General features: G+C 38.8%; 1 protein-coding gene across 15 annotated transcripts in view; it reads left to right on the top strand.

Moving 5' to 3' along the window:
- The window catches only part of REPS1 (RALBP1 associated Eps domain containing 1), an 82,947-nt gene that overhangs the window by 26,383 nt on the left and 31,666 nt on the right, over positions 1–24,898 (top strand). For 10 of the 15 annotated variants that reach the window (XM_059700491.1, XM_059700489.1, XM_059700487.1 and 7 more), the window contains exons 2-9: positions 2,164–2,287; positions 4,095–4,291; positions 4,424–4,577; positions 5,070–5,194; positions 5,709–5,871; positions 6,831–6,894; positions 8,199–8,353; positions 24,118–24,239. In XM_059700491.1, coding sequence (XP_059556474.1) covers positions 2,164–2,287; positions 4,095–4,291; positions 4,424–4,577; positions 5,070–5,194; positions 5,709–5,871; positions 6,831–6,894; positions 8,199–8,353; positions 24,118–24,239 — 1,104 coding nt within the window. The remainder of the gene's footprint in view (positions 1–2,163; positions 2,288–4,094; positions 4,292–4,423; positions 4,578–5,069; positions 5,195–5,708; positions 5,872–6,830; positions 6,895–8,198; positions 8,354–24,117; positions 24,240–24,898) is intronic. The other 5 variants (XM_059700492.1, XM_059700490.1, XM_059700488.1 and 2 more) reach the window with 4 other exon arrangements.

Genomic DNA, 24,898 nt, shown 5'->3' with positions numbered 1-24,898 from the left:
CTTCCTTCTGGCACCCGGGACCCGGGCTTCCCTCCAGCCGCCAGCAAGCACCCGAGACCCGGGCTTCCCTCACGGCCCGGCTTCGTCCAGAAGGTCATCCAGAAGGACGTCTGGAAGGATGTCCAGTCTAATGAGCATATTATGCTTTTATTATAGATATCTAATAAAGTTGGGATTATATTTGTACACTGCTTTGTATCCTGTTTTTTGTTTTAATAACATTAATATTGTAAGCAGTGAATTTTAAAGGCTGTGTAGTTTTCTTATTATATGGTTTTTCCACAGTTCATTTTATCGGTTTTTGTTTTTGTGGTAATTTTAGTTTGCTTCTCTTTTTTGTACTTTTCCCCTGCCTCTTTCTTAGGTTTCTTTTCACACCTGCCCTTTAGGTTGTGGTGTTCTCCTGATTTTCCTTTCACGGCCCCTGAGTCTCCCACAGGTACCTGCAACAGATGTAACAAGGATAAATAAACTACATGTTTCCCTTAAGGGGTGTCAAGTGTGCAGAAAAGGGTAGTAGATAAGGGCAATAATCCTAATGAAATCCTGTGCAGCCTGCAAGCCTGTGTGCCTTCCTTCCTTAACTCTCCAGCCGTCCTTTTCCTCGTAGTTCCCTTAATGTAAACCTGCTTTTTTATCTTCTTTACTCTTAAATTTACACACGAATGATACCCCTTAGTGCAGGGGTGGGCAAACTTTTTGACTCCAGGGCCACAATGGGTTCTTAAACTGAACTGGAGGGCCGGAACAAAAGCATGGATGGAGTGTTTGTGTGAACTAATATAAATTCAAAGTAAACATCATTACATAAAAGGGTAAGGTGGTTTTTTTTAATAGTTTTATTCATTTCAAACGGGCCAGATCCGGCCCGCAGGCCATAGTTTGCCCACGGCTGTTAAAGGAAGAAAAAGGAACTTCTTCCAGTGCTGATCAATCACAGCCAAAATTACTGTATTTTCTTGTGCATGTAAACAGATTATCATTCTTATACGTTACTGAACCACTGATAGGTGCTTTTCTGAATTCTAGTAAATATGAACTTTACTTCTGATTTATTATCACTTCCAAGGTACCTTAATCTTCCTTTTAATGTTTTAGGGAAGAGGAAACAGACTAAATACGCTTCCTTTCTACAGGAATTTATATATTTTGAGAAATTGAGATAAGGATACTTAGTGCTTATTTTACTTTAAGATTATAATGTCTGTTTAATAGACATCTACTCCAGCTTTTGGAGTTATAATTTAATCTTGTAACATAAAATTCACTTTTGTAGTCTGATATGTAATTGCTATAGCCAATCTAGAAATGCTTATTGAATGACTAGAATGTCAGTGAAAGCCTAACTGCTTTAAAAAAACAAAACAAGCAAACAAATTGTTGTTGTAAAGGAAAGAGTATAACCACATTAAATACAATCTGGAAAATAAGAGGCAAAAGTCCTACTCTTTTTTTTTTTTTAATATATTTTTATTGATTTTTTTACAGAGAGGAAGAGAGAGAGATAGTTAGAAACATCGATGAGAGAGAAACATCGATCAGCTGCCTCCTGCACATCCCCCACTGTGGATGTGCCCTCAACCCAGGTACATGCCCTTTACCGGAATGGAACCCAGGACCCTTCAGTCCGCAGGCCGACGCTCTATCCACTGAGCCAAACCGGTTTTGGCAAAAGTCCTACTCTTAATCTCACTTAACAAAATTGCTCATAGAATTTTTATATATTTGGTTGTTTTCAAATTTGTGTTTATGTGGTTTAAATGTGTTCTGCTTTTTCCCCACTGAATATGTCATTTTATGACTATTATTTAAAATGGCTGCGTACTAATCTGTTAGTTGCATGACCCTGTTGTATGCACAATGTTAATATAGAAGAGTGTTTCTAAAAATACATATATGACTCTTAAGAAAAAATAGTTATTCTAATAAAATGAAATTGTTTAGCACATGGGTTTTAATAAGTAGGCAAATGATAACCTTCTTATTTAAGGTCAGTGCCTTTTTGTTTTCAAACATATGAACCTGAAACTTGAGGAAGTTGGTCGTCAGGTGAGAGAGAGTAATATGTCAGCTGTGTATTTTGGAGACGTTATCAACAGAAGTTAGTTGCTTATTCAAAGAATTATTGTCATGAATCTTATGTTACATTGTGTTCTTTTATAGATTATGGAGCTTTGTGGTGCAACAAGACTTGGTTATTTTGGAAGAAGTCAGTTCTATATTGCTTTGAAACTTGTAGCTGTTGCCCAGTCCGGTTTCCCATTAAGAGTGGAAAGTATTAATACAGGTAAATATGCGACACATTAGTAATTGAAATGAAAATAGACTTCAAGTCACAAATGAAGTTGAGTCTTTCTGATATTACAGTGGCATTTGTGACCTTGAGAAAAATGTCATGACTTTATTCTCACCACCTTGCTATTTAAAATTTGTAAATATTAGAACACATTTATATCTATTTTAAGTGTTATGGCATATATGTACTTCCTGCATATTTGATTATATAAATCTGTTAAAATGGTGATTGTTATAGCATAAATTTACCAAGACTTGTTTAGAATTTAGGTAAGTAATCTTATCAAAGTAAAGGGTGCATTGCAGTGACCCTGATATATGCTTTCTTTATATATTTTTCTAAGTATAAAGCAACATTATACTTTCTTTTCTTGTTTGTGAAAACTGAATGCTCCATATAAAATTAGAAAGCATTAGTTAACCAAAACTTTCTGGTTGATAGAGATACTATTAAAATACTGGCAGATTAGAACCTAGTTATAGGCATCTGACTGCCTTATGTGTATCACCTAGGAAAATTTATTTTTCTATTATTTGGAGGTGTGTTGATAATGAAGTAGATGGAAATTTTATAAGGTAGGCACTTAAATGCAGAGAGTTTTGTGATTTTTCCTAGGGAAAAGAGGAAAGAGAGAACTGCATTTTCTGTAACGTTAGGATTTTTATACAGCAGTATTAGCACCAGCTGAGTTTTAAGTGCTCAGTGTTTAATGCCAGCTTGGTTGGAGGTTTTCATTGTGGACCCCTGGTGTGACCACATCCTTCTCGTGTTGAGAGTTTACATTCTTTTCAGGTAGTTTTGAGTACTTTGCATAAACACTGAATAAACTTCATTTCCTCCTTAGTGTGGAAATTCTAGGGGAGAGTCAGGGAATTATAGTGGAAGGAAGTACATTTTCTTCTGAAAATGATTCTGCTATGTTATTCTGGTCTAGACTGACCTACGGAATTCTTAGTGTTTTATTTTTCTTCTTTATTTAAAACAGAATGTAGAGCAGGGGTCCTCAAACTACAGCCCGCGGGCCACATGCGGCCCGCCGAAAACATTTATCCGGCCTGCCGGGTGTTTTTGCCGCCGCTGTGTGCATAGGAATTTGTTCTTCGTTTTTTTTTAAACTATAGTCTGGCCCTCCAACCGTCTGAGGGACAGTGAACTGGCCCCGTTTAAAAAGTTTGAGGACCCCTGATGTAGAGTATCTGCCTGTAGTAGTGAAGTAAGCCAGGCTAAAGTTGGTAGATTGAGCTGCTTGTACTGTGTCTTTGGTAGGTGAACAGTAAGATATTTTCAGGAATTTCTGCCATGAAAATGTTTGGATTAATCTAGTCTCAAACTTAGTGACATATTCTGTGTTTTACTTAGAACTCGAACATCTTACTTTAGAGAATTAGTGTGAGTAGAAACAGCATAGGCTTTGGGGTCAGACTGATCTGGGTTTAGATTTTGTCACTTACTGTCAATGAGCTTCAGTTTGCTTACCTGTAAAATAGGGACTTTGCAGGGTTGATATGGTTATGAGTGCAAACATAGGACCAGACATGCAATGGACATTTAATGCAGCTATTTTTATAACCCCTTGGAAGGACAATTTGGTATTACTATTTCTTTCTAGGTTAGGGTCTCACTAAACAATTTAAGGAAGAGGATGAATTAAATTTCGTAGTGATAGACATTTTGTTTCTGTTGTTTCTGTATCAGTTTTGCAAAAATTCTTTCTAATATCTAATTCACCTCTTACTTCAGGTTTTAATGTGTGCATCTGTTTTTATTTTAAAGTAATAATTCTTTTTGCCGTTAATAGTAAAGGACCTTCCTCTGCCAAGATTTGTTGCTTCAAAGAATGAACAAGAATCTCGCCATGCAGCCTCATATTCTTCAGATTCTGAAAATCAAGGGTCTTATTCTGGTGTTATTCCTCCACCACCTGGAAGGGGGCAAGTGAAAAAGGGGTCTGTAAGCCATGATACTGTCCAGTCTCGTACATCTACAGATCAACAGGTAGTCACGTGCATGTCAGTATTATCAGTTGACATCCTGTGTAGATGTTTTCACTAAAACTTTTACTGAATGCCTTAACAGTGAAAATGCTATCTTAAAATTAAAATTTAAAAATAATGATATTCTTTCTAGGAACCTGCATCTCCAGTAGTTTCACCACAGCAGTCCCCACCAACGTCTCCACACACATGGAGGAAACACAACCGTCACCCCAGTGGAGGAAATGGTGAGAGGCCTCTTGCAGGACCTGGGCCATTTTGGTCTCCCTTTGGTGACGCACAATCAGGTATTTAGAAGTTCTAAATGTAACAGTCATTTATTAAAGGTGTAAATTGAAGGAAACTTGATAACACTCCTTTAAGAGTTGCCTCCAAGAAAATTTTTAATTATAAGTTAAGTGCCTTAAATGAAAGCAAATGCTGTGAAAATTTATAAGTAGATGTATCACTTTGAACATTGGTAATTGCATTTATTTATATCTATGATGCTTAGATAAAAGTTTATAGATACCAGATTCTCTGAAGGTAAAATGAATAAGTGATTATTTCCTAGAATATTATATATATATTAGATTAGTTTCAGTAACAATTTAAAAGATTTAAATGAGATAATTTTAAATTGACAGAAAATATTTCATTTTGGAAATTAACATTTCTACAAAGTTAGAACTCGAAAGAAAACTTATATAATATGTGTATGGTGAATTGTTACAATAAAAAACCTGATAACTTTAAATTCTTTAAAAGTGAGTCAGCATGTTTGCCCGTTCTGCTTGTAGGTTCTGCTGCTGGTGATGCAATGTGGTCAGGGCATTCTCCACCTCCACCTCAAGAAAACTGGGTCAGTTTTGCAGATACTCCACCAACCAGTACTCTTTTAACCATGCATCCTGCTTCTGTCCAGGTGTGACATTTTATTGGTATTGCATTTTTATTTGCTTCATTCAAAATACTGCTGCAGTCATTATTTTATATTTTGCTGTTGCGAATTTTATGAATGCAAATTCACTTTTATTTAAAAACCACAAAACAAACAAAAACCAGAACTCTACTCTATGCCTTTTCTTTAAGTCTGTTATCATTGAAATGTTTCACTAAAAGTTTTGACTGATTTTCTTTCTAATTTCTTAGGGAACTTTTGAAAGATTTCAGCATCTAGAAATATATTTGCTTGGCTTTCTTGGCACATTTTCATAACTTTCTGTTGCTTACACATTGCTGTCATTCTATACATTTATATAATCATTGTCCAAAAACATTCAGTAACCTAATTATAAGTATGTGGTTTGTGAAGACTTCTTATATTTTAAACATCCACAAAAAGTAAGTTTTACTTTCAAAGATAAATAACCTAGCAATCTTGGTCCATGTAATCATATAGATAGATACTGTACTGAGGAAAAAATGTTTCATTACAGGACCAGACAACAGTACGAACTGTAGCTTCAGCTACAACTGCCAATGAAATTCGTAGGCAATCCAGTAGCTATGATGATCCCTGGAAAATAACAGATGAACAAAGACAGTATTATGTAAATCAGTTTAAAACCATTCAGCCTGATCTAAACGGATTTATTCCAGGTGAGTTGTTAAGAAACAAATTTTTCTAGATGGGACAGTTCAAAGTCTCAGTTTCATAATCTCAAAGACATGGTTTTATTGGTCAGAGATTATAAAAGACTAGAGGCCCGGTGCACGAATTCGTGCCCAGGTGGGGTCCCTTGGGGTGTCCTGTGGGGATCGGGCCAAACCCGCAATCCAACACCACCTGCAGCTCGTACCTGCTCCCGTTCATCCTGGCCCCACTGTACCTGCTGCGGGCTCATGCCCAATCAGTCCCGACCGTGAGCCCTGCCTCTGGTGCCCTCCCAAGGGGAGTGGCCTGCGGGATCATGCTGAAACTGGCTCTTCAACATCCCCTGAGGGGTCCCGGATTGTGAAAGGGCATAGGCCAGGCCAAGGGACCCCACCAGTGCATGATCAGGGCCAGGGAGGGGCTGCAAAGGGACCGCTGGAGGGCTCCAGGGCATGTCTGGCCCTCTCTTGCCCAGTCCCGATTGGGGCTGATCGGGGCCAGTAAGGGCCAGCCAGCTGAGGAGGGACACAGGAGGTTGGCCAGAAGGGGAGGGACCGCGGGAGGCCTCCAGGGCATGTCCGGCCCGTCTTGCTCAGTCCCAATTGGCTAGACCCCAGCAGCAAGCTAATCTACTGGTCGGAGTGTCTGGCCCCTGGTGGTCAGTGCACATGATAGCAAGCAGTTGAGCAGCCTTAGCATATCATTAGCATATTACGCTTTGATTGGTTGAACAGTCGACTTGTCACTGGATGACCAGACACTTAGCATATTAGGCTTTTATTATATAAGATAATTAATTCTCAGATTGTCTAAAAAGAATTTATAATTACTAGAGACCAAAAACATGACATATACACATGTTAAGGTTACCTTTTTTTTCCATGAGAAAGGTCTTAAGACCACATTTGATTCTTGGGTCTGTAGGTTCAAAATAATGCTAAACAACACTGTTTTAATATTTCAGGATCTGCAGCTAAAGAGTTTTTTACAAAATCAAAGCTTCCTATTCTTGAACTTTCTCATATTTGGTAAGTGTGGTGTATATTAGTTGGGTAATGTGGGTTATTTCAAAGGAGTTTCCAGCAGGTACATTTTTTTAACCTTAAAAATAAACTATTAGAATAACCTTTTAAAGAATGTTCTTATAACTCCGTATTGTCATAAAATAGTCAGCTTCTCTCTCACTCTCTAGAGAAGAAATAAAGTGATACCAGTAGAGTAGTTCTTTAAAAAGTGCTAAAAGTCTTTAAGCTATAGTAGCTGTTTCTTATTGCTGGTATAATGCATGGAATAAAAGCTAGTTTGCTCATACATGGTTGTATTTATTCCATTTGGTTTTAAAAAAATTTAGTAAGTCCTATACCAGCCATGAGCTTAAGAACAGTGCTTACATGCATATCAGCATAACCAGTGGACACAAGACACTGAGGGGTAGGGGAGGCCAGGGGATTGTCAAGGGCGGGGGGAAAAAGGAGACATATGTAATACTCTTTGTAATACTTTAAGCAATAAAACAAAATTTAAAAAAAAAAAGAACAGTGCTTAGCACCCATTTAAATACCAACTGAAGACTCAGGATGGTTGCTGTGTGGTTGGAATCAGTCATTAAATTACAATCACAAATTACTTTTAAAAAACAATTGTCAGATAAACGTGTTGTTTCCACTTTATATCTACATATTTCTCTATATTCTAAATTTTATTAATAGGGTTTTTAGTAGCATAGAATGCTATAGTAGGAGATAGGTAGATAATGCCTAAAACCAAAATGTTAAGAACTAGCAATATATACATGCTATTTATAGTTTAAGGTGATAAATTTAAAAAATGGTTGTTCCTGCATCTAGGAAATGGAAGGATAGCAGGGTGGGGCTGCTGTCTTTTTGTATCAAGCCTTGTAATTGTATTGGATTCTTTAAAATACATATAGACTTTTAATAACAATAAAAACAAAGTTTTAAGAATTTTTAGTGACTTATTAAAAAGCTTGATTTCAACTAAGTCCTGCACCTAAAGATACATATGGTTAAAGGCCATTTCTTTGGTGACCTTATTTTTGGGGGGCTCTTTTTTCAGCATTTTATTATGAAAATTTCAAGCTCTTAGAAAAGTTGAAAGAATTGTGCCTTAAACCACCCACATGGCCATTGCCTGTAATCTGCAGATAACCGTTTGCTATATTCACTTTGTTACACATCTTCCCATCTATGGAATTTTTAAAATTATTGATTGCTTGCACTTTTTCTGAAAAAGGATTTCTCTTTTTCTCTTTTTCTGAGACATAAAGGGATCCAAAGTAGAATAGGATCCATTTCTGATGTTTTTCTTCTAGGGAACTCTCAGACTTTGATAAAGATGGAGCATTAACACTGGATGAGTTTTGTGCTGCTTTTCATCTGGTAGTTGCTAGGAAGAATGGCTATGACTTACCAGAAAAACTCCCTGAAAGCTTAATGCCCAAGCTGATTGATTTGGAAGACTCAGCAGGTAAGGTCCAGGAGCTTGAAGAGACCTGATTGCGTGCCTTGACAAATAACACTTGGTTCTCAAAGCACAATCTAGATGTTAAAACTTAGCTTAAAAGCATAAGCCTTTCATCAAGGGCATGTACATTTGCCATTAGAATAAGATGTACAGCCTGAACTGGATCAATATTTTGTCTGTTTAGTCAACTGTAAACAAAGATAAAGAATATATGCCACTATTTTATTTTACACTTGTGACCTGCTGAGATTTGAAGAGCATTTCACAGTGTCTTGCTATTTTGTCATCCTTTAATTACATTTTATATTATCTGAAGTGGGGAAAGTAGCCTGTCTTCATTATCAACACTTTTCCATTTAATGCATCTTAATTTGTTGAAGGGAAATACCTGGTTTATCATTAGACCTTTGCAGTCTTCAAGCATTTTCCTTTTAAAAAGCCAATTTCTTCAGATGCTAAAGAAATCTGGAAATTTTGTGTTTGATGTAGATAATACTACATTGTTGTCATGTTTACAAGAATGCTTTTATAAATGCTCATATTTACAGATAGTTTTATTTTAAAAGAAATAGAATATAGGGGGTAAAAAATGAGTACTTTCTTTAAAATTCTGAATGAATAAAAGGAAATCTAATGTTAAATAAATGAGTCTAATTAAAACTAAATTACTGTCTTTGGTTTTTCTATCTAAATTCCTTTTTAGATATTATGATGGAAGGAATTTTATACTTTTTAAAAGAGAAGTTAAAAACAGAATTTGGCTCTCAAAAGGGTATTCATCTATTGGGCAGCTTCTGTTTAACCCAGAATTGCATATGATCTGACTTTATTGTGTAAATTATTCAGTAGGAATCATATGCATATTATTATTGCCAAAAAGAGGACTATCTCCTTAGATTCAAGAATCTGTGTGCTTCTAGTTTTGCTAATTATTCCTGTGATTTTGGGCAAGTTCTTTTTGTTTTTCTACCTGAAATGTGTATTTGATGCTATTCACATTTCAGGGCCTGAACACACTGACTTTTTACCAACCAATAAGTCTATTTAAAATTTTAGGGTTGGTTTTAGTTTTTTATAGAACCATTATCCTGTGAGAATCCTAGAGTTTTCCTGATCATTTTAGGCAGTTATTAGGTATCAGTTAACCTCTAAAAGAACTTCATTTGGTTTATTTCATAGTAGCCAAAAGGGAAGAAATTGTGGTAGCCACATATTTACTGTGCCATTGATTTTAAAATTAGGCTTTGTGTCTAGAGTTTTTCTATGACTTTAATCCTTTAAAAACTGACAGCATAGTATAATTTAAATCAAGCTTATTCTGTTGTATGTCATTTTCTTGAGACTTGTCTGATTCTGTTATCTGTTGCATATAGATGGGTGAATCTGGCTTTTGCATGTAGTCTTTTTTTCCTCTCTTTTATTTAATTTAAATAAAATCTGGGATTCTTTGTAAACTTGATCTACTGCCAGAATTTTAAGGCTAATGATTTAAGTAGAGGTTCTTTTCTGGGCATTTTTCTTTTTACTCCTGTTAGATCTGTTTAGCACAGAGTCACTCTTATTTTTCCCCTTGCATATATCTCTATACTATTGTTCTAATTATAATTTTAAAGGTATCAAAGGCTCATAGTTGTGTGTTTTTTTTACCATTTGCACATAATCTATGTAATTTTCTGATGAAATTTATTGTAAACATTTGACCACACAATATTAACTTCAAATCTTCTTTGCCTAACCACTAAGTGATAAATTTGGAATTTTGTTAATTTAGGGTTGGGGGAATGATTAACCTTTTTTTTTCTCCCAGCTATCATAAGCCGGAGATTTATATGCCACAAGTCCTTTGAATATAGAAATTGTCATGTGACACTGTGGATCAATCAAGATCTGTAAAAATCCTTTTAAGTAGCTGTGTTTTTAGAAGTTCACAGTTGAAGGGGAAACCACCCAAGCGGTTCCTTTTGGCTGACCTAAAAATTGATCATAAATATTTCCTCTATGGAGCTTTTCTGACTTTCAGACAAAAGTAGTTACTATCTTCTCTGATCTCTCATAGTATCTCCTATGTGCTGTTTATTGTGGCACCTATCACACTGTTCTTTTTTTTCTTTCTCTTTCCATCACTACATTCTGAGTTAATTTAAAAAACAAGAAAAAAGGAAAATGTGTCATATTCACTGTAGTATCCCCAGGCTCTAGCACTTTGTAGGCATGTGCTCAGTTGCTCAGTAAATAACTGCTGAGTGAATTAATGCTAAATGTGTGCCATTTTTAAAGTAGGATATTTTTCTTAACATATTTCTGTCTTTGAAAATATAGTCTTTTGTTATATGTTTGTAATGTTGGGACATACTAAAATATTCACTCTATAAGTATTTTATATTTACAATTTAATAACTCATAAAAAATAGATGGTGAAAGTGATTACTTGAGTTACAGTTTGGAGAAACGAGCTAGGCTTTCTAAAAACATACAAACATGGGTGGGATAGATACATATTTTTTCCAAAATTATTTGAACAAGTTTATGGTATTAAATAGATAAAATAAAATTGCTAAGGTTCATAGGTATAAGTACGTACACAGACCTGAATTAAAATACTTATATTTAACATCAGCACTAAATATGGCAACTAAAGTAAATAAAAAGGGAAACTTGATTTTTGTTGTCTTACAAAAGAAAGCATATAAAAGTTCATCTGTGGAAACAGTTTTCTGAACCTGAATTCAAGAAAGAATGTTTATCTTCCAAGAATGGTTATCTTCTTTAAAATAAAAAAGGATTAAGGTGACCTGCTAGCCTACCACAACAGTGTATCATAAAGGGAAAAAAAGCATGTTAAGATACTTTGCATCTTAATCTCAGTCTCCAAAGACTCTTTGTTGTAGCACAGTTGCAGTTTTACATACACTGTATTTTATGTGATTACTAGAGGCCCAGTGCACGCATTCATACACCCATGGGATCCCTCGGCCTGGCCTGTGCCCTGTCGCAGTCCAGGACCCCTTGGGGGATGTTGGACTGCCAGTTTCGGCCTGATCCCCTCAGGCCAGGCCGAGGGACCCCACCAATGCATGAATCCTTCTGAGTTAATTTAGTCTGTTCCATGTTTCCATGCCTGGGTATTGAGCATCTGCCCCCTGGTGGTCAGTGCATGTCATAGCTAACAGTCAAATGGTAGAATGGTTGTTTAGGCTTTTATATATATAAATTTGATAGACTAGTGCCCCGGTGCACAGATTATGCACATTGAAAGGAATTTAATTGAAAGGTAGCCAGCGGGGTGGGACTGGGCGAGACAGGCCAGACATGCCCTGGAGCCAACCTCCCACGGTCCCTCCCCAGCCAGCCACACCTGGGGCAGCACTGTGGCTCGAAGGGCATCTGCGGAGGGAGCAGGGTCCCTCAAGTAGGTAGGGTCCCTTGGCCTGGCTTGCGGGGATTGGGCTGAAACTGGCTCCCTGACATCCCCAGAGGAGTCCCGGATTGTGAGAGGGCGGTTCTCAGGTGACCCACCCCAGAATCAGGCTTCCTCCTCTCTGGTTCTGGGGTGCGTCACCCAAGAACCACCGCTGCCAAGTCAGTGCAGCTCAGCAGCTCCTGCATTGAGCGTCTGCCCCCTGGTGGTCATTGCACGTCATAGCTACCGGTCAGACGGTCGCTTAGCCTTTTATATAGAAACTAGAGGCCCGGTGCACAAAAATTTGTACACTCGGGGGGGGGGGGTGTCCCTCAGCCCGGCCTGTGCCCTCTCGCAATCTGGGGCCCCCTGGGGGCCCCTTCCCCTGGCTGCTGGCACCAGTTTTCCTCCGGCGCCCAGAACCCAGGCCTTCGCTCTTCGCCGGGAGGGGCCCGCACGGTGGGCGAGGGGCTTAACTCTTTTAAAAATACTTCTGAATGTTTGGTAAATAACCCTGTAGGAATCTACTTTCTGAAACATGCTGGTTGTTAAGGGCTGATTTGGGTAATCAACAAAATGTATGTTAAAATCCTAATCCCCAGAACCTCAGAATGTACCTGTATATGGAGATACGATCTTTAAAGAGGGGATTACATTAAATTGTGGCAGTTCCAGTGGGACCCTTAGCCCATCTCACTGAAGTCCTTTTAAGAAGAGGAATGTTGGGGTCCTGCCCCAGCAGGTCCAGGGGTTCCCAAAGGTGTGGACGGAGTTGGCGAAGAAGGAATGGCACAGAGGCAGCGTTCAGGTTATCATCATAGCCAGGTTCTCTTTTTATTGTCCTGTTACATCTATATTTATACTATTTGATCCTATAAGCATGCCTCTATAAGCTTTTTTTGTTTTTGCCGAGGAGAGCATTGGATTCGTTTATTGGGGGGGTCAGTCAAAGGGGGAGCTGGCTAGGGTGGGGTAGGGCAGCAGCTTGTCTGGCCCCCGAGAAACCCAACTTGAGTCCAGAGCCTCGACCGCTTTGAAGCCAAAGTCTTCCTTCACCTTTATCTGCATGGGGGCCAGTTCTGGAGTCAGCGGGACTCCCGCCTGGCGCCCTTCCCATGGCGCTCGCCGCCTCTTCCTACCGCTGGGCCCCTCGCCAGTGGCCGGACTGCTGGCTTTTGCGGGCGCTGGCGTCCTCCTGGGCGGGGACAGCCCCTCTTTCTCCGGAGGCTCCTTCTCAGCGTTGCCTGGGGTGGGGGCGTCTGTGCCCTGGCTGCCCTCATCCTCCAGTAAGATGGTGAACTGGCTGGCCTGGTAGTCATCGCCGTAGGAGTCCAGCACCTTCATGAGGAACCTCCGCTCCTGCTGGAGTCTCCGTGTTATTCTCTATATCTGATGGAGCCTGTTCAGGACCCGCTCCTTCACCTGCTCGATCTCCCTGCAGTGCTGATCCAGCGCCTGGTACTTCCTGCAATTGAGTTCCCATTGGCACCGCCGCCACCAGCCTCAGGCTGCCTCCTCCTCTTCGTCTGGCTCCTGGAGGCTGGAGCTGCCCAGACCCCCAGACACGAACTCCACTTTGGTCTCAAGCTCACTCTCCAGGATGTGACCACCGAACAGCAGAGGCAGCGCCAGCTCTGAGCCGGGAGGTGCTGAGGACTCCTCAAAGCTCACGGCTGCCATGGACCCCTCTCTCTGCTCCAGCTCCATTTCTCCCTGGCTCCAGGAGCAGAACTTCCAATCTTGCAAGCCTCTAGGTTAAAGTGACTTGCAAAACAACACGCTCCATCCGATTTCATGGCCAGGCACCCAGGCCCCGGCCACTAAGCCTCCTGGGAGTTGTAGTTCTCTATTTCCGGCTCGCCTCCCTCACCCCACCCCCACCCCAGTCCCGGCTGAAAGGCCCTGCTGGCTGGTCTAACGCCTCAGCCAGGCATCTGAGTCACCTCCGTCTTTATTCCTGTCCTGACACCGCGCCCTCTGACCACGGAGACTCTCCTCTTGGGAGGCCCCTGGGTCTCCTTCTGGGGCCGGGGCTGCGCTGCCGCATGGATCGCGTGCCCCAGTGGCGATGCAGCCCTGGCCCCTGGGTCTCCTTCTTGGACCTGGCTGCATCACCCCCCAGGGACAGATCGTGTTCCCCAGGCAATGACGCAGCCCGGCCTCTGGCCCCGCATCTGGGTGTTCTCCAATCACTGGTGATCGGTGATCTGAGAAGCCAGGCGGGGCAAGGAAGAGGTGGACATCTGCTGTTAGGGTCAGTTTGTATATTACCCTTTTACTATATAGGATAGAGGCCTGGTGCACGGGTGGGGGCTGGCTGGTTTGCCCTGAAGGGTGGCCCGGCTCAGGGCGGGGGTCCCGCTTGGGTGCCTGGCCAGATTGGATGAGGGGATGATGGCTGTTTGCAGCTGGTCACACCCCCTTCAGGGTGGGGGTCCCCACTGGGGTGCCTGGCCAGTCTGGGTGAGGGGCTGAGGGCCGTTTTCAGGCTGGCAGGTGACTGAAACTTCCAACCTCTCCTTTTTTTTCTTTTTTTTTTTGTTCTGGGATTTATTTACCTTCTACGGCTGTCACTGGAGCTGAGAGCCGGCTTTAGCTCTGGGGCTCAGCTCCAGCTCTGAGACCTCAGTTTGTTTGGCTTCTATAATTGAAACACTGTTGCAACTCCAGCTCTGAGGCCTCGTTGGCCGAAAGCTGGTTTCTGGGCTTTGTTTAGCTTCTATAATTGCAACATTGTTTCTTAGACTGCAGCTCAGAGGCCAGCAGCGGCAGGCAGGGAACCTTGTCTTCCTCCATCACTGGACAAGCAAGCCCCCTGTTCGCTTCAGCTGCCTGGCTGCAGGCCGCCATCTTGGTTGGCAGTTAATTTGTATATCACCCTGATTAGCCAATGGGAAGCATATCGGAGGTACAGTTAATTACCATGTTTGTCTATTATTAGATAGGATATTTCTCTCTTAAGCTACACTCGAGACTTTTGGGTGGGTAACTAGATTGGTCTTGTTCATTTTATCTCAGCACCTAAAGCAGTGGTCGCCAAACTGCGGCTCTTTGGCCCCTTGAGTGTGGCTCTTCCACAAAATACCACGTGCAGGCGCGCACGTACAGTGCTATTGAAACTTTGTGGCCCATGCGCAGAAGTCGGTATTTTGTGGAAGAGCCACATTCAAGGGGCCAAAGAGCCGCATGTGGCTCGTGAGCCGCAGTTTGCCGACCACTGACCTAGAGGATGCAAATTGAGTACATAAGTAGATGTTTTTTAAATGACTAAATGGCTGAACTAGTTTTTTTAAACTGTTTTCTGTTTTCACGCACAATGCTCATGTCAACAACTCAATATCTGACTCAACACTCAAAGAGGGAAAGGAATGTGCTCCCCATTCTGTCTCTTTCATAACCACTGCTTTATACAGTAAATTTGAGCAAATTTTCATTATTATTAATACTATTGCCGTAAATCCTCAAAATCAAAAGTACTTCTAAAATGAATGTTTTTAATGATGTTTATTATGCAGATTTATAGTTGAAACTAGACTGATGTGAGTTAATCACTGTTAAGAGTTTTTCTGTATTCATCCAGAAAATTTTAACATAAAAGCTTACACAAGTAGCACATGCAGATATCTGTTTTAACACAAGTGCATTCACACTGTACATCCTTGATTGTTTTTTCTTATAATATTGGACATCTTTGCACTTTGTCATCTACAGACCTGGTACCTTAATTTAACCAGTCTCTTATTGATGGCTTTTGAGGTCGTTTCTTGGCTTTACCTTTAAAACAGTGCTGCAGTGGATATGCTTCTGCATATATTTTTATGGAAAGAACCCAGTATTTTTTGTTTTTGAAAATTCACTCTCCAAGTGCCCTTAGTTGCAAAGGAAAAAAATAATGAAAATATGCATTAATATTGATCATTAACTTTCAAATTAAGGAATTACTTCTCAAGCCTCTCCCCCCGACACACACACACAAATACACTTTTAACACTAGAATTATTTATCTCAAGATAGTTGGGTATTATAGCTCAGAAATCAATACAATTACAGATATTGGCAAAGATGCACCATTTAATGAAATTGGCCATAATAATTAGAACTGCTTGATTTTCTGGCAAAGACATTGACAAGCAAGGTTGGATAGATAATACTTGAGCAAACCTTTACAAGATGACACACTAGGGGCTTTAAAAGATGATAGTTTAAATATCAGTGGATTAGTAAAAGTCCTTGGAATAATTAATTGTACCTTTAATTTTTTTTTTTTCCTCAGAAATTGCCTTTTTCTTTACTATTGTGTTGTAAAAATCAAAAGTGAAGTAAAGGGTATCTGTCTTCTGCTAAAAAGAAAACTCCATGGAAATGGGAGTCTTGTCTTTTTGCTCAATACATATTTTTATTTACTGTATTTATGTAGGTCCTCAGTAAATTTACCGACTGAATTCATGCCTTTATTTTGCCACCAAATTGCACCCACAAAATTTAACATCTTTCATTCTTTGTTTTCTGTGCACATTTTTATAATTTTCTGTGTACATTTTGAAGACAAAATGCCAATCAAATTTCTTTTTCACTTTATGAAATTAAAGTCCTTATTGTAAGTTGACTAACTTAAAAAGGGCTTTTTCTTCTTTCTTTTTCTTTTTTTTTTAAATTAAATCTTTATTGTTCAGATTATTACTTTAATTACTCTTTTTTTCCCACCATAACTCCCCTCCACCCAGTTCCCACCCTACCCTCCGCCCTCACTCCCCACCCACTGTCCTCATCCATAGGTGCACAGTTATTGTTCAATCTCTTCCCTCAACCCCACACCCCTTTCCCCCCTCCCAAGAATAGTCAGTCCATTCCCTTTCTATGTCCCTGATTCTATTACAATCACCAGTTCATACTGTTCATCAGATTATTTATTCACTTGATTTTTAAATTCACTTGTTGATAGATGTGTATTTGTTGTTCAAAATTTGTATCTTTACCTTTTTTTTCTTCTTCCTCTTCTTAAAGGATACCTTTTCAGCATTTCATATAATACTGGTTTGGTGGTGATGAACTCCTTTAGCTTTTCCTTATCTGTGAAGCTCTTTATCTGACCTTCAATTCTGAATGATAGCTTTGCTGGGTAAAGTAATCTTGGTTGTAGGTTCTTGCTATTCATCACGTTGAATGTTTCTTGCCACTCCCTTCTGGCCTGCAAAGTTTCTGTTGAGAAATCAGCTGACAGTCGTATGGGTACTCCCTTGTAGGTAACTGATTTTCTTTCTCTTGCTGCTTTTAGGATTCTCTCCTTGTCTTTTGCTCTTGGCATTTTAATTATGATGTGTCTTGGTGTGGTCCTCTTTGGATTCCTTTTGTTTGGGGGTCTCTGTGCTTCCTGGACTTGGAAGTCTATTTCTTTCAACAGGTGGGGGAAGTTTTCTGTCATTATTTCTTCAAATAGGTTTTCAATATCTTGCTCTCTCTCATCTTCTGGCACCCCTATAATTCAGATGTTGGTACGCTTGAAGCTGTCCCAGAGGCTCTTTACACTATCTTCGTATTTTTGGATTCTTTTTTCATTTTGCTTTTCCGGTTGGGTGTTTTTTGCTTCTTCGTATTTCAAATCTTTGACTTGATTCTTGCGATCCTCTGGTCTGCTGTTGGGAGTCTGTATAATATTCTTTATTTCAGTCAGTGTATGCTTAATTTCTAGTTGGTTCTTTATCACAACATTGAGGGTTTCACCAATCTTCTTGAGGATCTCACTACATTTATCTGCGGTCTCACCAGTCTTTTCGAGGGCCTTATTAAATTTATCGGCGGCTTCTAGACAGTTCTTTAAAGACCTTAAAAGTGTGGTTTTGAACTCTATATCCAGCAGTTTGCTTTCCTCCAATTCTGTCGTTTGTGTCCTGTTTCTTTGTCTCGGCATTTTTTATGCTTTGCTGTGTCAATAGAGTGCCTTTCTGTGCTAAGTGTCCCAATTACCTGAGGTAGACACTCTTGGTGCACCCCCTTGTGGGCTTTGTGCACAGTCTTGTTGTAATTAAGCCTTGATTGTTGTAGTTATCACTGTGAGGAATTGACCTCCAGGCCAATTGGCTGTGAGAATCAGCTGTGTCTGCAGTGGGAGAGCTTCTGTGCTGGAGACACACCTCTGGGGGTAGACTTGCTTCGATGGGGCTTTGGTGCTCACTGAGTCTGCCCCCTGAGTGTGTCTTTTATGGTTCCATGGAGTTGCAAACTGGATGGTCCCACTCTGACCTCTGGGCTTCCTGGCTCCTGGATCTCTAGGGAGGTGCTAATCTAGCCTTTGCCTGAAGCTATCCAGCAAAAGTCTCCCTGCAGGGCTTGGGCGGGGCGGGTCCCATGGGATTTACAGGGCGGGGTTAGCAATTATGGCTGCTCTCAGTCTTGCCCTCAGAGGCTGTGCTTCTCAGTGTCCCAGTAATCGCTCCAAGCCCCATGGAGAGAAAGCTGCCCTCAGGCTCCGACCGATGCCAGACAGTCCCGCTTCTCCCGCATGAGTCTGGGTCCCCAGAGACCCGCCCGGAACTGGAGCTCAGAGCCTGAGACTCCCTCCCAATTGAAAACGACAACCACGCCCTCAGCCACCAGCCCGCTCTGCATGCACTCCGCACCCTAGTATTTTACTTCAGCACTGCGCCTCCTCTGAGTCTCGGCATGCTTTTCTCCTTCCTCCCAGTTGTAGAACTTCCACTCAGCCAGCCTTCCTGTGGTTCTGGATGATGTCCGTTCCGTCCCTCAGTTGTATTTCTGAAGTGGTTGTTCGAGGCAGCAAACTCCGGCGCTTACCTATGCCGCCATCTTGGTTTCTCCCCTATATCTAAAAGGGCTTTTCCCATTTTTAGTTGTCCTGGGTAATGGGAAACTCCTATATATCTATAGGTAATATTCTTTGAAGTAGAATAGCTGAATCAAATAGTAGTTTCTCTAAAATGTTCAGTACTGCCAAAAAAGGCATTCAGTACAATTTAATTCATATTTTGGGTAATTGCTTTGTTTCATTTCAAACTTTGTTGGACCCATTTTACTTCCTTTTTTTTAATCTTTCATTTTAATTTAAAACCTGTAGACTTCTATATAGACATTCTTAAGGTCAGCCTACTGAATAAGTTCCATTTTATGGCATGTTGAGAGAAATAGAATGAATTTTGGAAATAGAATATAGTTTTTGATGTATATAATATTCAAAACAAAGTGTATCTGAAATTGTCTTTAATTTCTTTTCCTGTCTTTTAAGAATGAATGAAAAAGGTCCCATTTCTAGTTTTTATTGAAGACTTAAAATTTATCAAAACCTGTGTATCTTTTAAATATTTTTTCTCATAAGAATATTATTGCTATTTCAAATAAATAAAAGCTATAGTTTACTTTTTCTTTGAGGAAGCTATTAAACGAAATTGGAACCTTGAATCTTTATGATTGAAGAATTTTTCCAACAAGTTATTGCTACTTGAAAACAAAATAAGTTTAAAACCATAAGACTTTCAGGAATGTATGTACTAGTATATATTTCTATAAGATTAATAATAGCTGACAAGTCATTTTTGAAACAATTTTTTAGTGTGTTGAATGTAATACTAAGAAAATAACAGAAGTCCAGGGTGGGTAGGTGATAAGCCGAGGTAAAAACTGAAGGTCTTGCCGTAACCGGTTTGGCTCAGTGGATAGAGCGTCGGCCTGCGGACTGAAAGGTCCCAGGTTCAATTCCAGTCAAGGGCATGTATCTTGGTTGCAGGCACATCCCCAGTGGGGGGGGTGTGCAGGAGGCAGCTGGTTGATGTTTCTATCTCGTCAATGTTTCTGACTCTCTATCCCTCTCCCTTCCTCTCTGTAAAAAATCAATAAAATATATTTTTAAAAAAACCTGAAGGTCTTTGAGAAAGGTGGTTTGGCAGGTACACTGCACTGAATTGAATCTGCAGACTTTTCAGAGTCTTTGGAGGCTAGAAGGATGAGACTACTGAGAGCATTTTTATTTTCTAGTGCAATACAGAAAATATGGTTTGCACTCATTTAATTTGCACTTGTTGCTAACTTTTAAATGTAGCCTGACAGTATGTCAGTCAATATGATCACACAGTGTTGTGTCTTCCAGGCTCACTTTTATACATGGAAATACTTTTTGCATAAAGCCCTTTTGGGGTTGACTTTAACAAATAATTTAGGCTCATGCTCTTCTTTTTCAGCCCTGATGCTCTGATGATGTCAGGGGCAGAGCAGAACCCTCAGGAGGGAGGCAGGGTTGACACAGTGTTCCAGCAGGAGGCTAGGTTGGAACACTGCATCAGGTAAGAGTAAAACTATACCCCTGCCTCCGTGAGGATACGGACTGTAGACCAACATTTGTGGGCGGGCCTGAAGCTCTTTGTTGGAATATTCAAAGGGAGCCAGGTTGGTAGAAGGAGATATAGCTTATTTACAGACTTAATGCTCATGACTGTTATTTTCTAGAACATAGGTAATTTGCTCTTTTTCTACTGCCATTTTTTGTTCTATATATGAAATAGGAAAGAAACAATGTGTAATTCTGCTAATTCATCCAGAAATAATTTTGGGGTTTTCAAAGACAGACTAAATTTTTTTTTAAATATTTTAGTCTTAGAACCCCTTTACATTCTTAAAGATTATTGTGGATCCTAAAGAACTTCTGTTTATGTGACTTAGATCTATCAATAGTTGCCCTATTAGAAATTAAAAATGACACAAATTTTAAAAAATTTTACAGCTTTTTAAAAATTACAATTATAATCTCCCTAAATATTAGCATACATATTTTAGAAAAATAACTATATTCCTCAAAATAAAAGAAAAAATTATGAAAAGGATAGCATTGTTTTTACATTTTGTAAATCTCTTTAATATCTATTTTAGTAGAAGACAGCTAGATTTTCATATTTGCTTCTGCATTCAGGCGGTTAGATATTATTTTGTTTGAGGTATCAGGTGTCTGCAGTCTAAGCACTGAGTGCCAAATCTGGTCAGCCGACTGTTTTTCTATAGCCCACAACAAAAAAGTGGTGGTTATTTATTTTTCTTTTTAATCGTTGGAGAATAAAGAGAATATTTCATGACACATGAAATTCAGATTTGTAATTATGGATATTCTTTGCTACCACACCAAATGTCAACAAATGGTAATTTCTTAAAGGTTAATTGCAATGTGAAAGCTGAAACCATATTAATGAATTATTTGTACTGTTATGTTAAATTCCATAGATCTGTTTTGCAGTTTGAATATATTTTGGATTAATCTTTTGCCCATGCATGATTTTATAACATAATTATTTGTAAAATATTGGTTCATTGAGTTATACAGATATGGATACACATTTTCCAAAATTCTAATTTTCTCTTAAAAGCGCAAAGTTTGTCATTAGTAACAATACTGAAGACAGTTGTTTTCCTGAAGTGACAGGCTCACTTAACTCATTTTTGAGAAAATGCGTAAAAGTCTAAATAATTTGTTTGTCAGCTGTTGTTTAAAGAAAAGTCATGTTCCATGAAAAAAGTGGCCTGTTCAGCTCACAGCCAAATCACTCAAGACCACTTCCTGGAGATGATCATCACTGTGCTCTGATAAAGAGCAAAAGTGCAATATATATTGCACCTCCCCATTACTTTGGGACTCCATTATATAAAATTGCAAACATATATTTCCCCTTTTTCCTACAAAGACTATTTAAAAGATGTGTATTCAGGGCTGAGATTTAATAAAATAATTTTTACCGCTTAATTGTGAACGTTCTTCAATGACATTGCCATGCCTATTTATTTAAACTGGAATATGTGGGGATGAAGAGTACAATGACTAGTACAGGATGGGGCAAAAGCTGGTTTACAGTTGTTCCTATGGGAAAAAATGCAATAATTAATAAATAAAAATACAAGGATAAACTCTGTTTCGTGTCCTCACAACTGTAAACCTATTTTGCCCACCCCTGTATTATTTTGGTGCCACTGCCTTGTTTCTTGTTGATAAGCCAGAAGTTTTACCCACCATTGCTTTTGCATCATCAGTTCAAATGCCAGCACAGGAGAGAAAAATAATAATATGATGATTACAAAATCTTTTTGACTTTTCAGATGCCCTAAAAGAGTCATGGGGATTCCCTGGAGTCCATGATCCACAGTTTGAGAACTGCTACTCTAGGAAAATGACTCTGTTGGAATACTTATGAAGTATAATTATTTGAGTGAATAGTATACTTCAAGAAGCTACATCCACTACAACTTTGTACCAGTGAATCACAGAGCTTCCCAGAATCTATCCCAAATTATAACTGCCCTGATGTGGGGGTAGGGTACCGTCTGGACCTAAATTTGCTAGTAGAAGACTGACATGAGAAAGCCAGGCCAGGGCCCCAGCTTACCCTAAGATGATATGTGAAACTAAAGTAATATAGTCTGACTGTAGATAAGTTCTTTTGAAGATTAGTCACCTTATAGTTAATACTGTTTTAATTCTATTTATTTTTCTTCAACAACTGCTTTGCTGGATCTCTTAAAGATACTTTTCCATTCACCATCCTCCTAACAGAGTTTCAGTTTCATTAAATTCAGATTTATAGCCATTATATCCTTTCCTTAACTTTCTTTCTCTTTGTTATCATAGGGAAAAAATCCATAATTTTTGTTCACACTAAAGCCACAAGCTATTCCCATGAGGAATTTGCTGCTACTATTCATTATAAATATTATTTCATTAGCTTTTTCTCTAAGAGCTTTGATTTAAGAGTTCTTCATAGAACATTACTGGAAGCCTTTCTGCCTCTTATTGTTTCTATACTACAACATTTTTATCAAGAAAGGGATAGAATTAAGAAAGAAATAGCAACAATTTCCAATCTTACAAAACAAAAATTTATCAAAATCTGCTGCTGGACTGCAAATTAGAACTTGATATGACTACAAAAAAGGGGAAGTATTTTGAGATAGTAGTCATGTAACAAAGGGCAAAGAGAAATTGAGTACTTTTTCAAAATACTGGTAGTTAGCTTTGGTTCTGGGAAAATAACAGCAAAGGAGAATGAATTTAATGAAGAAGAACACAAAAAGCAACTCATTCAGTAAAGATTTGTGTACATAGTATGTATTAGGTTCTGTGTTAGGCACTAAAATGTGAAGGATTTACTTTTGAATAGATTGAAAGGTTAAAACCTATACATTGCTAAGTTATTGTATGACTGTTTATTTAGGAATTTGAACTACAGTGCTAACGTTTAATGGCAAATGTCTTTCTTTCTGATGGAGAAACTCAGGTGCTGTTTTATTCAGCTTGCCCATGGTCAAGCAGTGAGATAGTGACAGATGCTAGAACAGTGTTTTGATACAGGTTCTAAATAGATTAGGTACTCCCCATAAATTTGGCAATTATTTCATTTTCAGACTGGGATTATATTCAAAGATATGTAAAGCTTGGGAAGATTGGAATGAGAATTAAGTTACCATTGAAATTCCTTCTGTTCTCAAATTGAAATTCAAGTGATATTTTAAATTAGGGCTTACCTACTCACAAGCAGAATGTGATACCACATAATACTTTAAAAACTGCTTTGCAATGGTGTCATGGATTTGTAGCTTTCTCAGTGAAGGTTAAGTGCCAGGGGCTTAATGATAAAACTTTCTTTGGTGTGGGCTCATTGACTGCTTTTCACACATGCCTGGGACTCTTCCTCTCCTTTTACTCTCTGCCCTGCAAATATATGCTGCTTTTTGGTAACACAGGAGCCTTGTAGAGAAAATGTGAGTGACTTAGTGTAAATTAGCATTTCCCAAAGTATATTCCAAGAGAATATTGAGGGATTTTATTTGATAAAAAAAGGTTTGTGTTTGGGGAAAAGGATTTAAATAGTTAATTTGCTCTGAGACATTACAAGTCTTTCATATACAAATGTTCATGGAGTTGCTCCAACAGGGAGTTACAGTATTCCAAAATTTGAAGAGAAAAAATTTATTAAACCTAATTTTTTAAAGTACCTCACATTAATATTCCATAAAATACACTTTGGGATCTGCTACAAATTCAGCCCTATTATCAGAAAATGATTAAAAACGTCTGTGCTAGATGTATTATTATGCCTAACACTCTTTTTCTATTTCTAACTAGAATTTATTTTCATGGAAAGCTTTGGTTTTGGGTAGACAACAAGTAGCAGGAATAAGTACCGCCTAATTGTCTGACTGTTAAAATGTTTATTTTTCGATTACAGTTGACATTTAATATAAAAATGTTTATTTTAGGAACATGAGGACAGGAAATTCAGATTATCAATTACTACTTGTCAAATCTTCAGGGTTTTTTTATAAGTAATATTCCTAAACTAAATTATATTATTTATGGAGAATTTCTGTTTTTCAATTGCAGATGTTGGGGATCAGACAGGTGAGGTAGGTTATTCCAGCTCACCTGCAGAAGCACCTCCAAGCAAGTCACCATCAATGCCGTCACTAAACCAGACTTGGCCAGAGATGAATCAGAGCAGTGAGGTTAGCAAAGCTTCCCTTTCCTTTCATTAACATTAACTTTGTTAAGGTAAGACGTTCCAAACAGTAATTTCAGCATAGAGCTCTTTCAGCAGGTATGCATAGCTAAGAGAGCATATAAAGTAGGGCTATGATAAGTGTTTGTAATTATGTGACTCTGAGGTTTTCAAAGTACTTTTTCATATATATATATATATACTGTCATTTGGTTTTCACCACTCATTCCTGCTAAAACCCTGTGAGTTAGATGGGGCAGTAACATGCAGGTTATAGTCAAAAGGGTGAATGTCTTGGCCAAGATAACTCATAACCACTGAAGAACAAGTGCTTAGATTTGAACACAAGTCCTTTGACCTGTAGTCAGTTACCACACCCACCATGTCACACTGCTTCTCATTCCTGTATGTGATAATAATTTTGGAATCTTAGTATTGGAAGTGATATGAGAAGTCACTAATCCTGTCTTCCACATGAAAAAAGTATTTTCTTCAGCCCAGGCTATTGATAATAATTTAGTTTTATTTAATACAACATGGAATTAAACCCTAATAAGTGCAGTGGTTTAAGGATATTATATATAAGACCAAGGATAACATGCAAAACAGAATTTGAGACAAATGCACTCCCTCTCCTCCTCATTACTTGGGAACTCCATTATATAA

The sequence above is a fragment of the Myotis daubentonii genome, chromosome 6 (assembly GCF_963259705.1).
Source record: "Myotis daubentonii chromosome 6, mMyoDau2.1, whole genome shotgun sequence".
Lineage (NCBI taxonomy): Eukaryota > Metazoa > Chordata > Mammalia > Chiroptera > Vespertilionidae > Myotis > Myotis daubentonii.
Note: the sequence above shows the minus strand (reverse complement) of the source record. Positions and strands in the feature narration are given on the sequence as shown.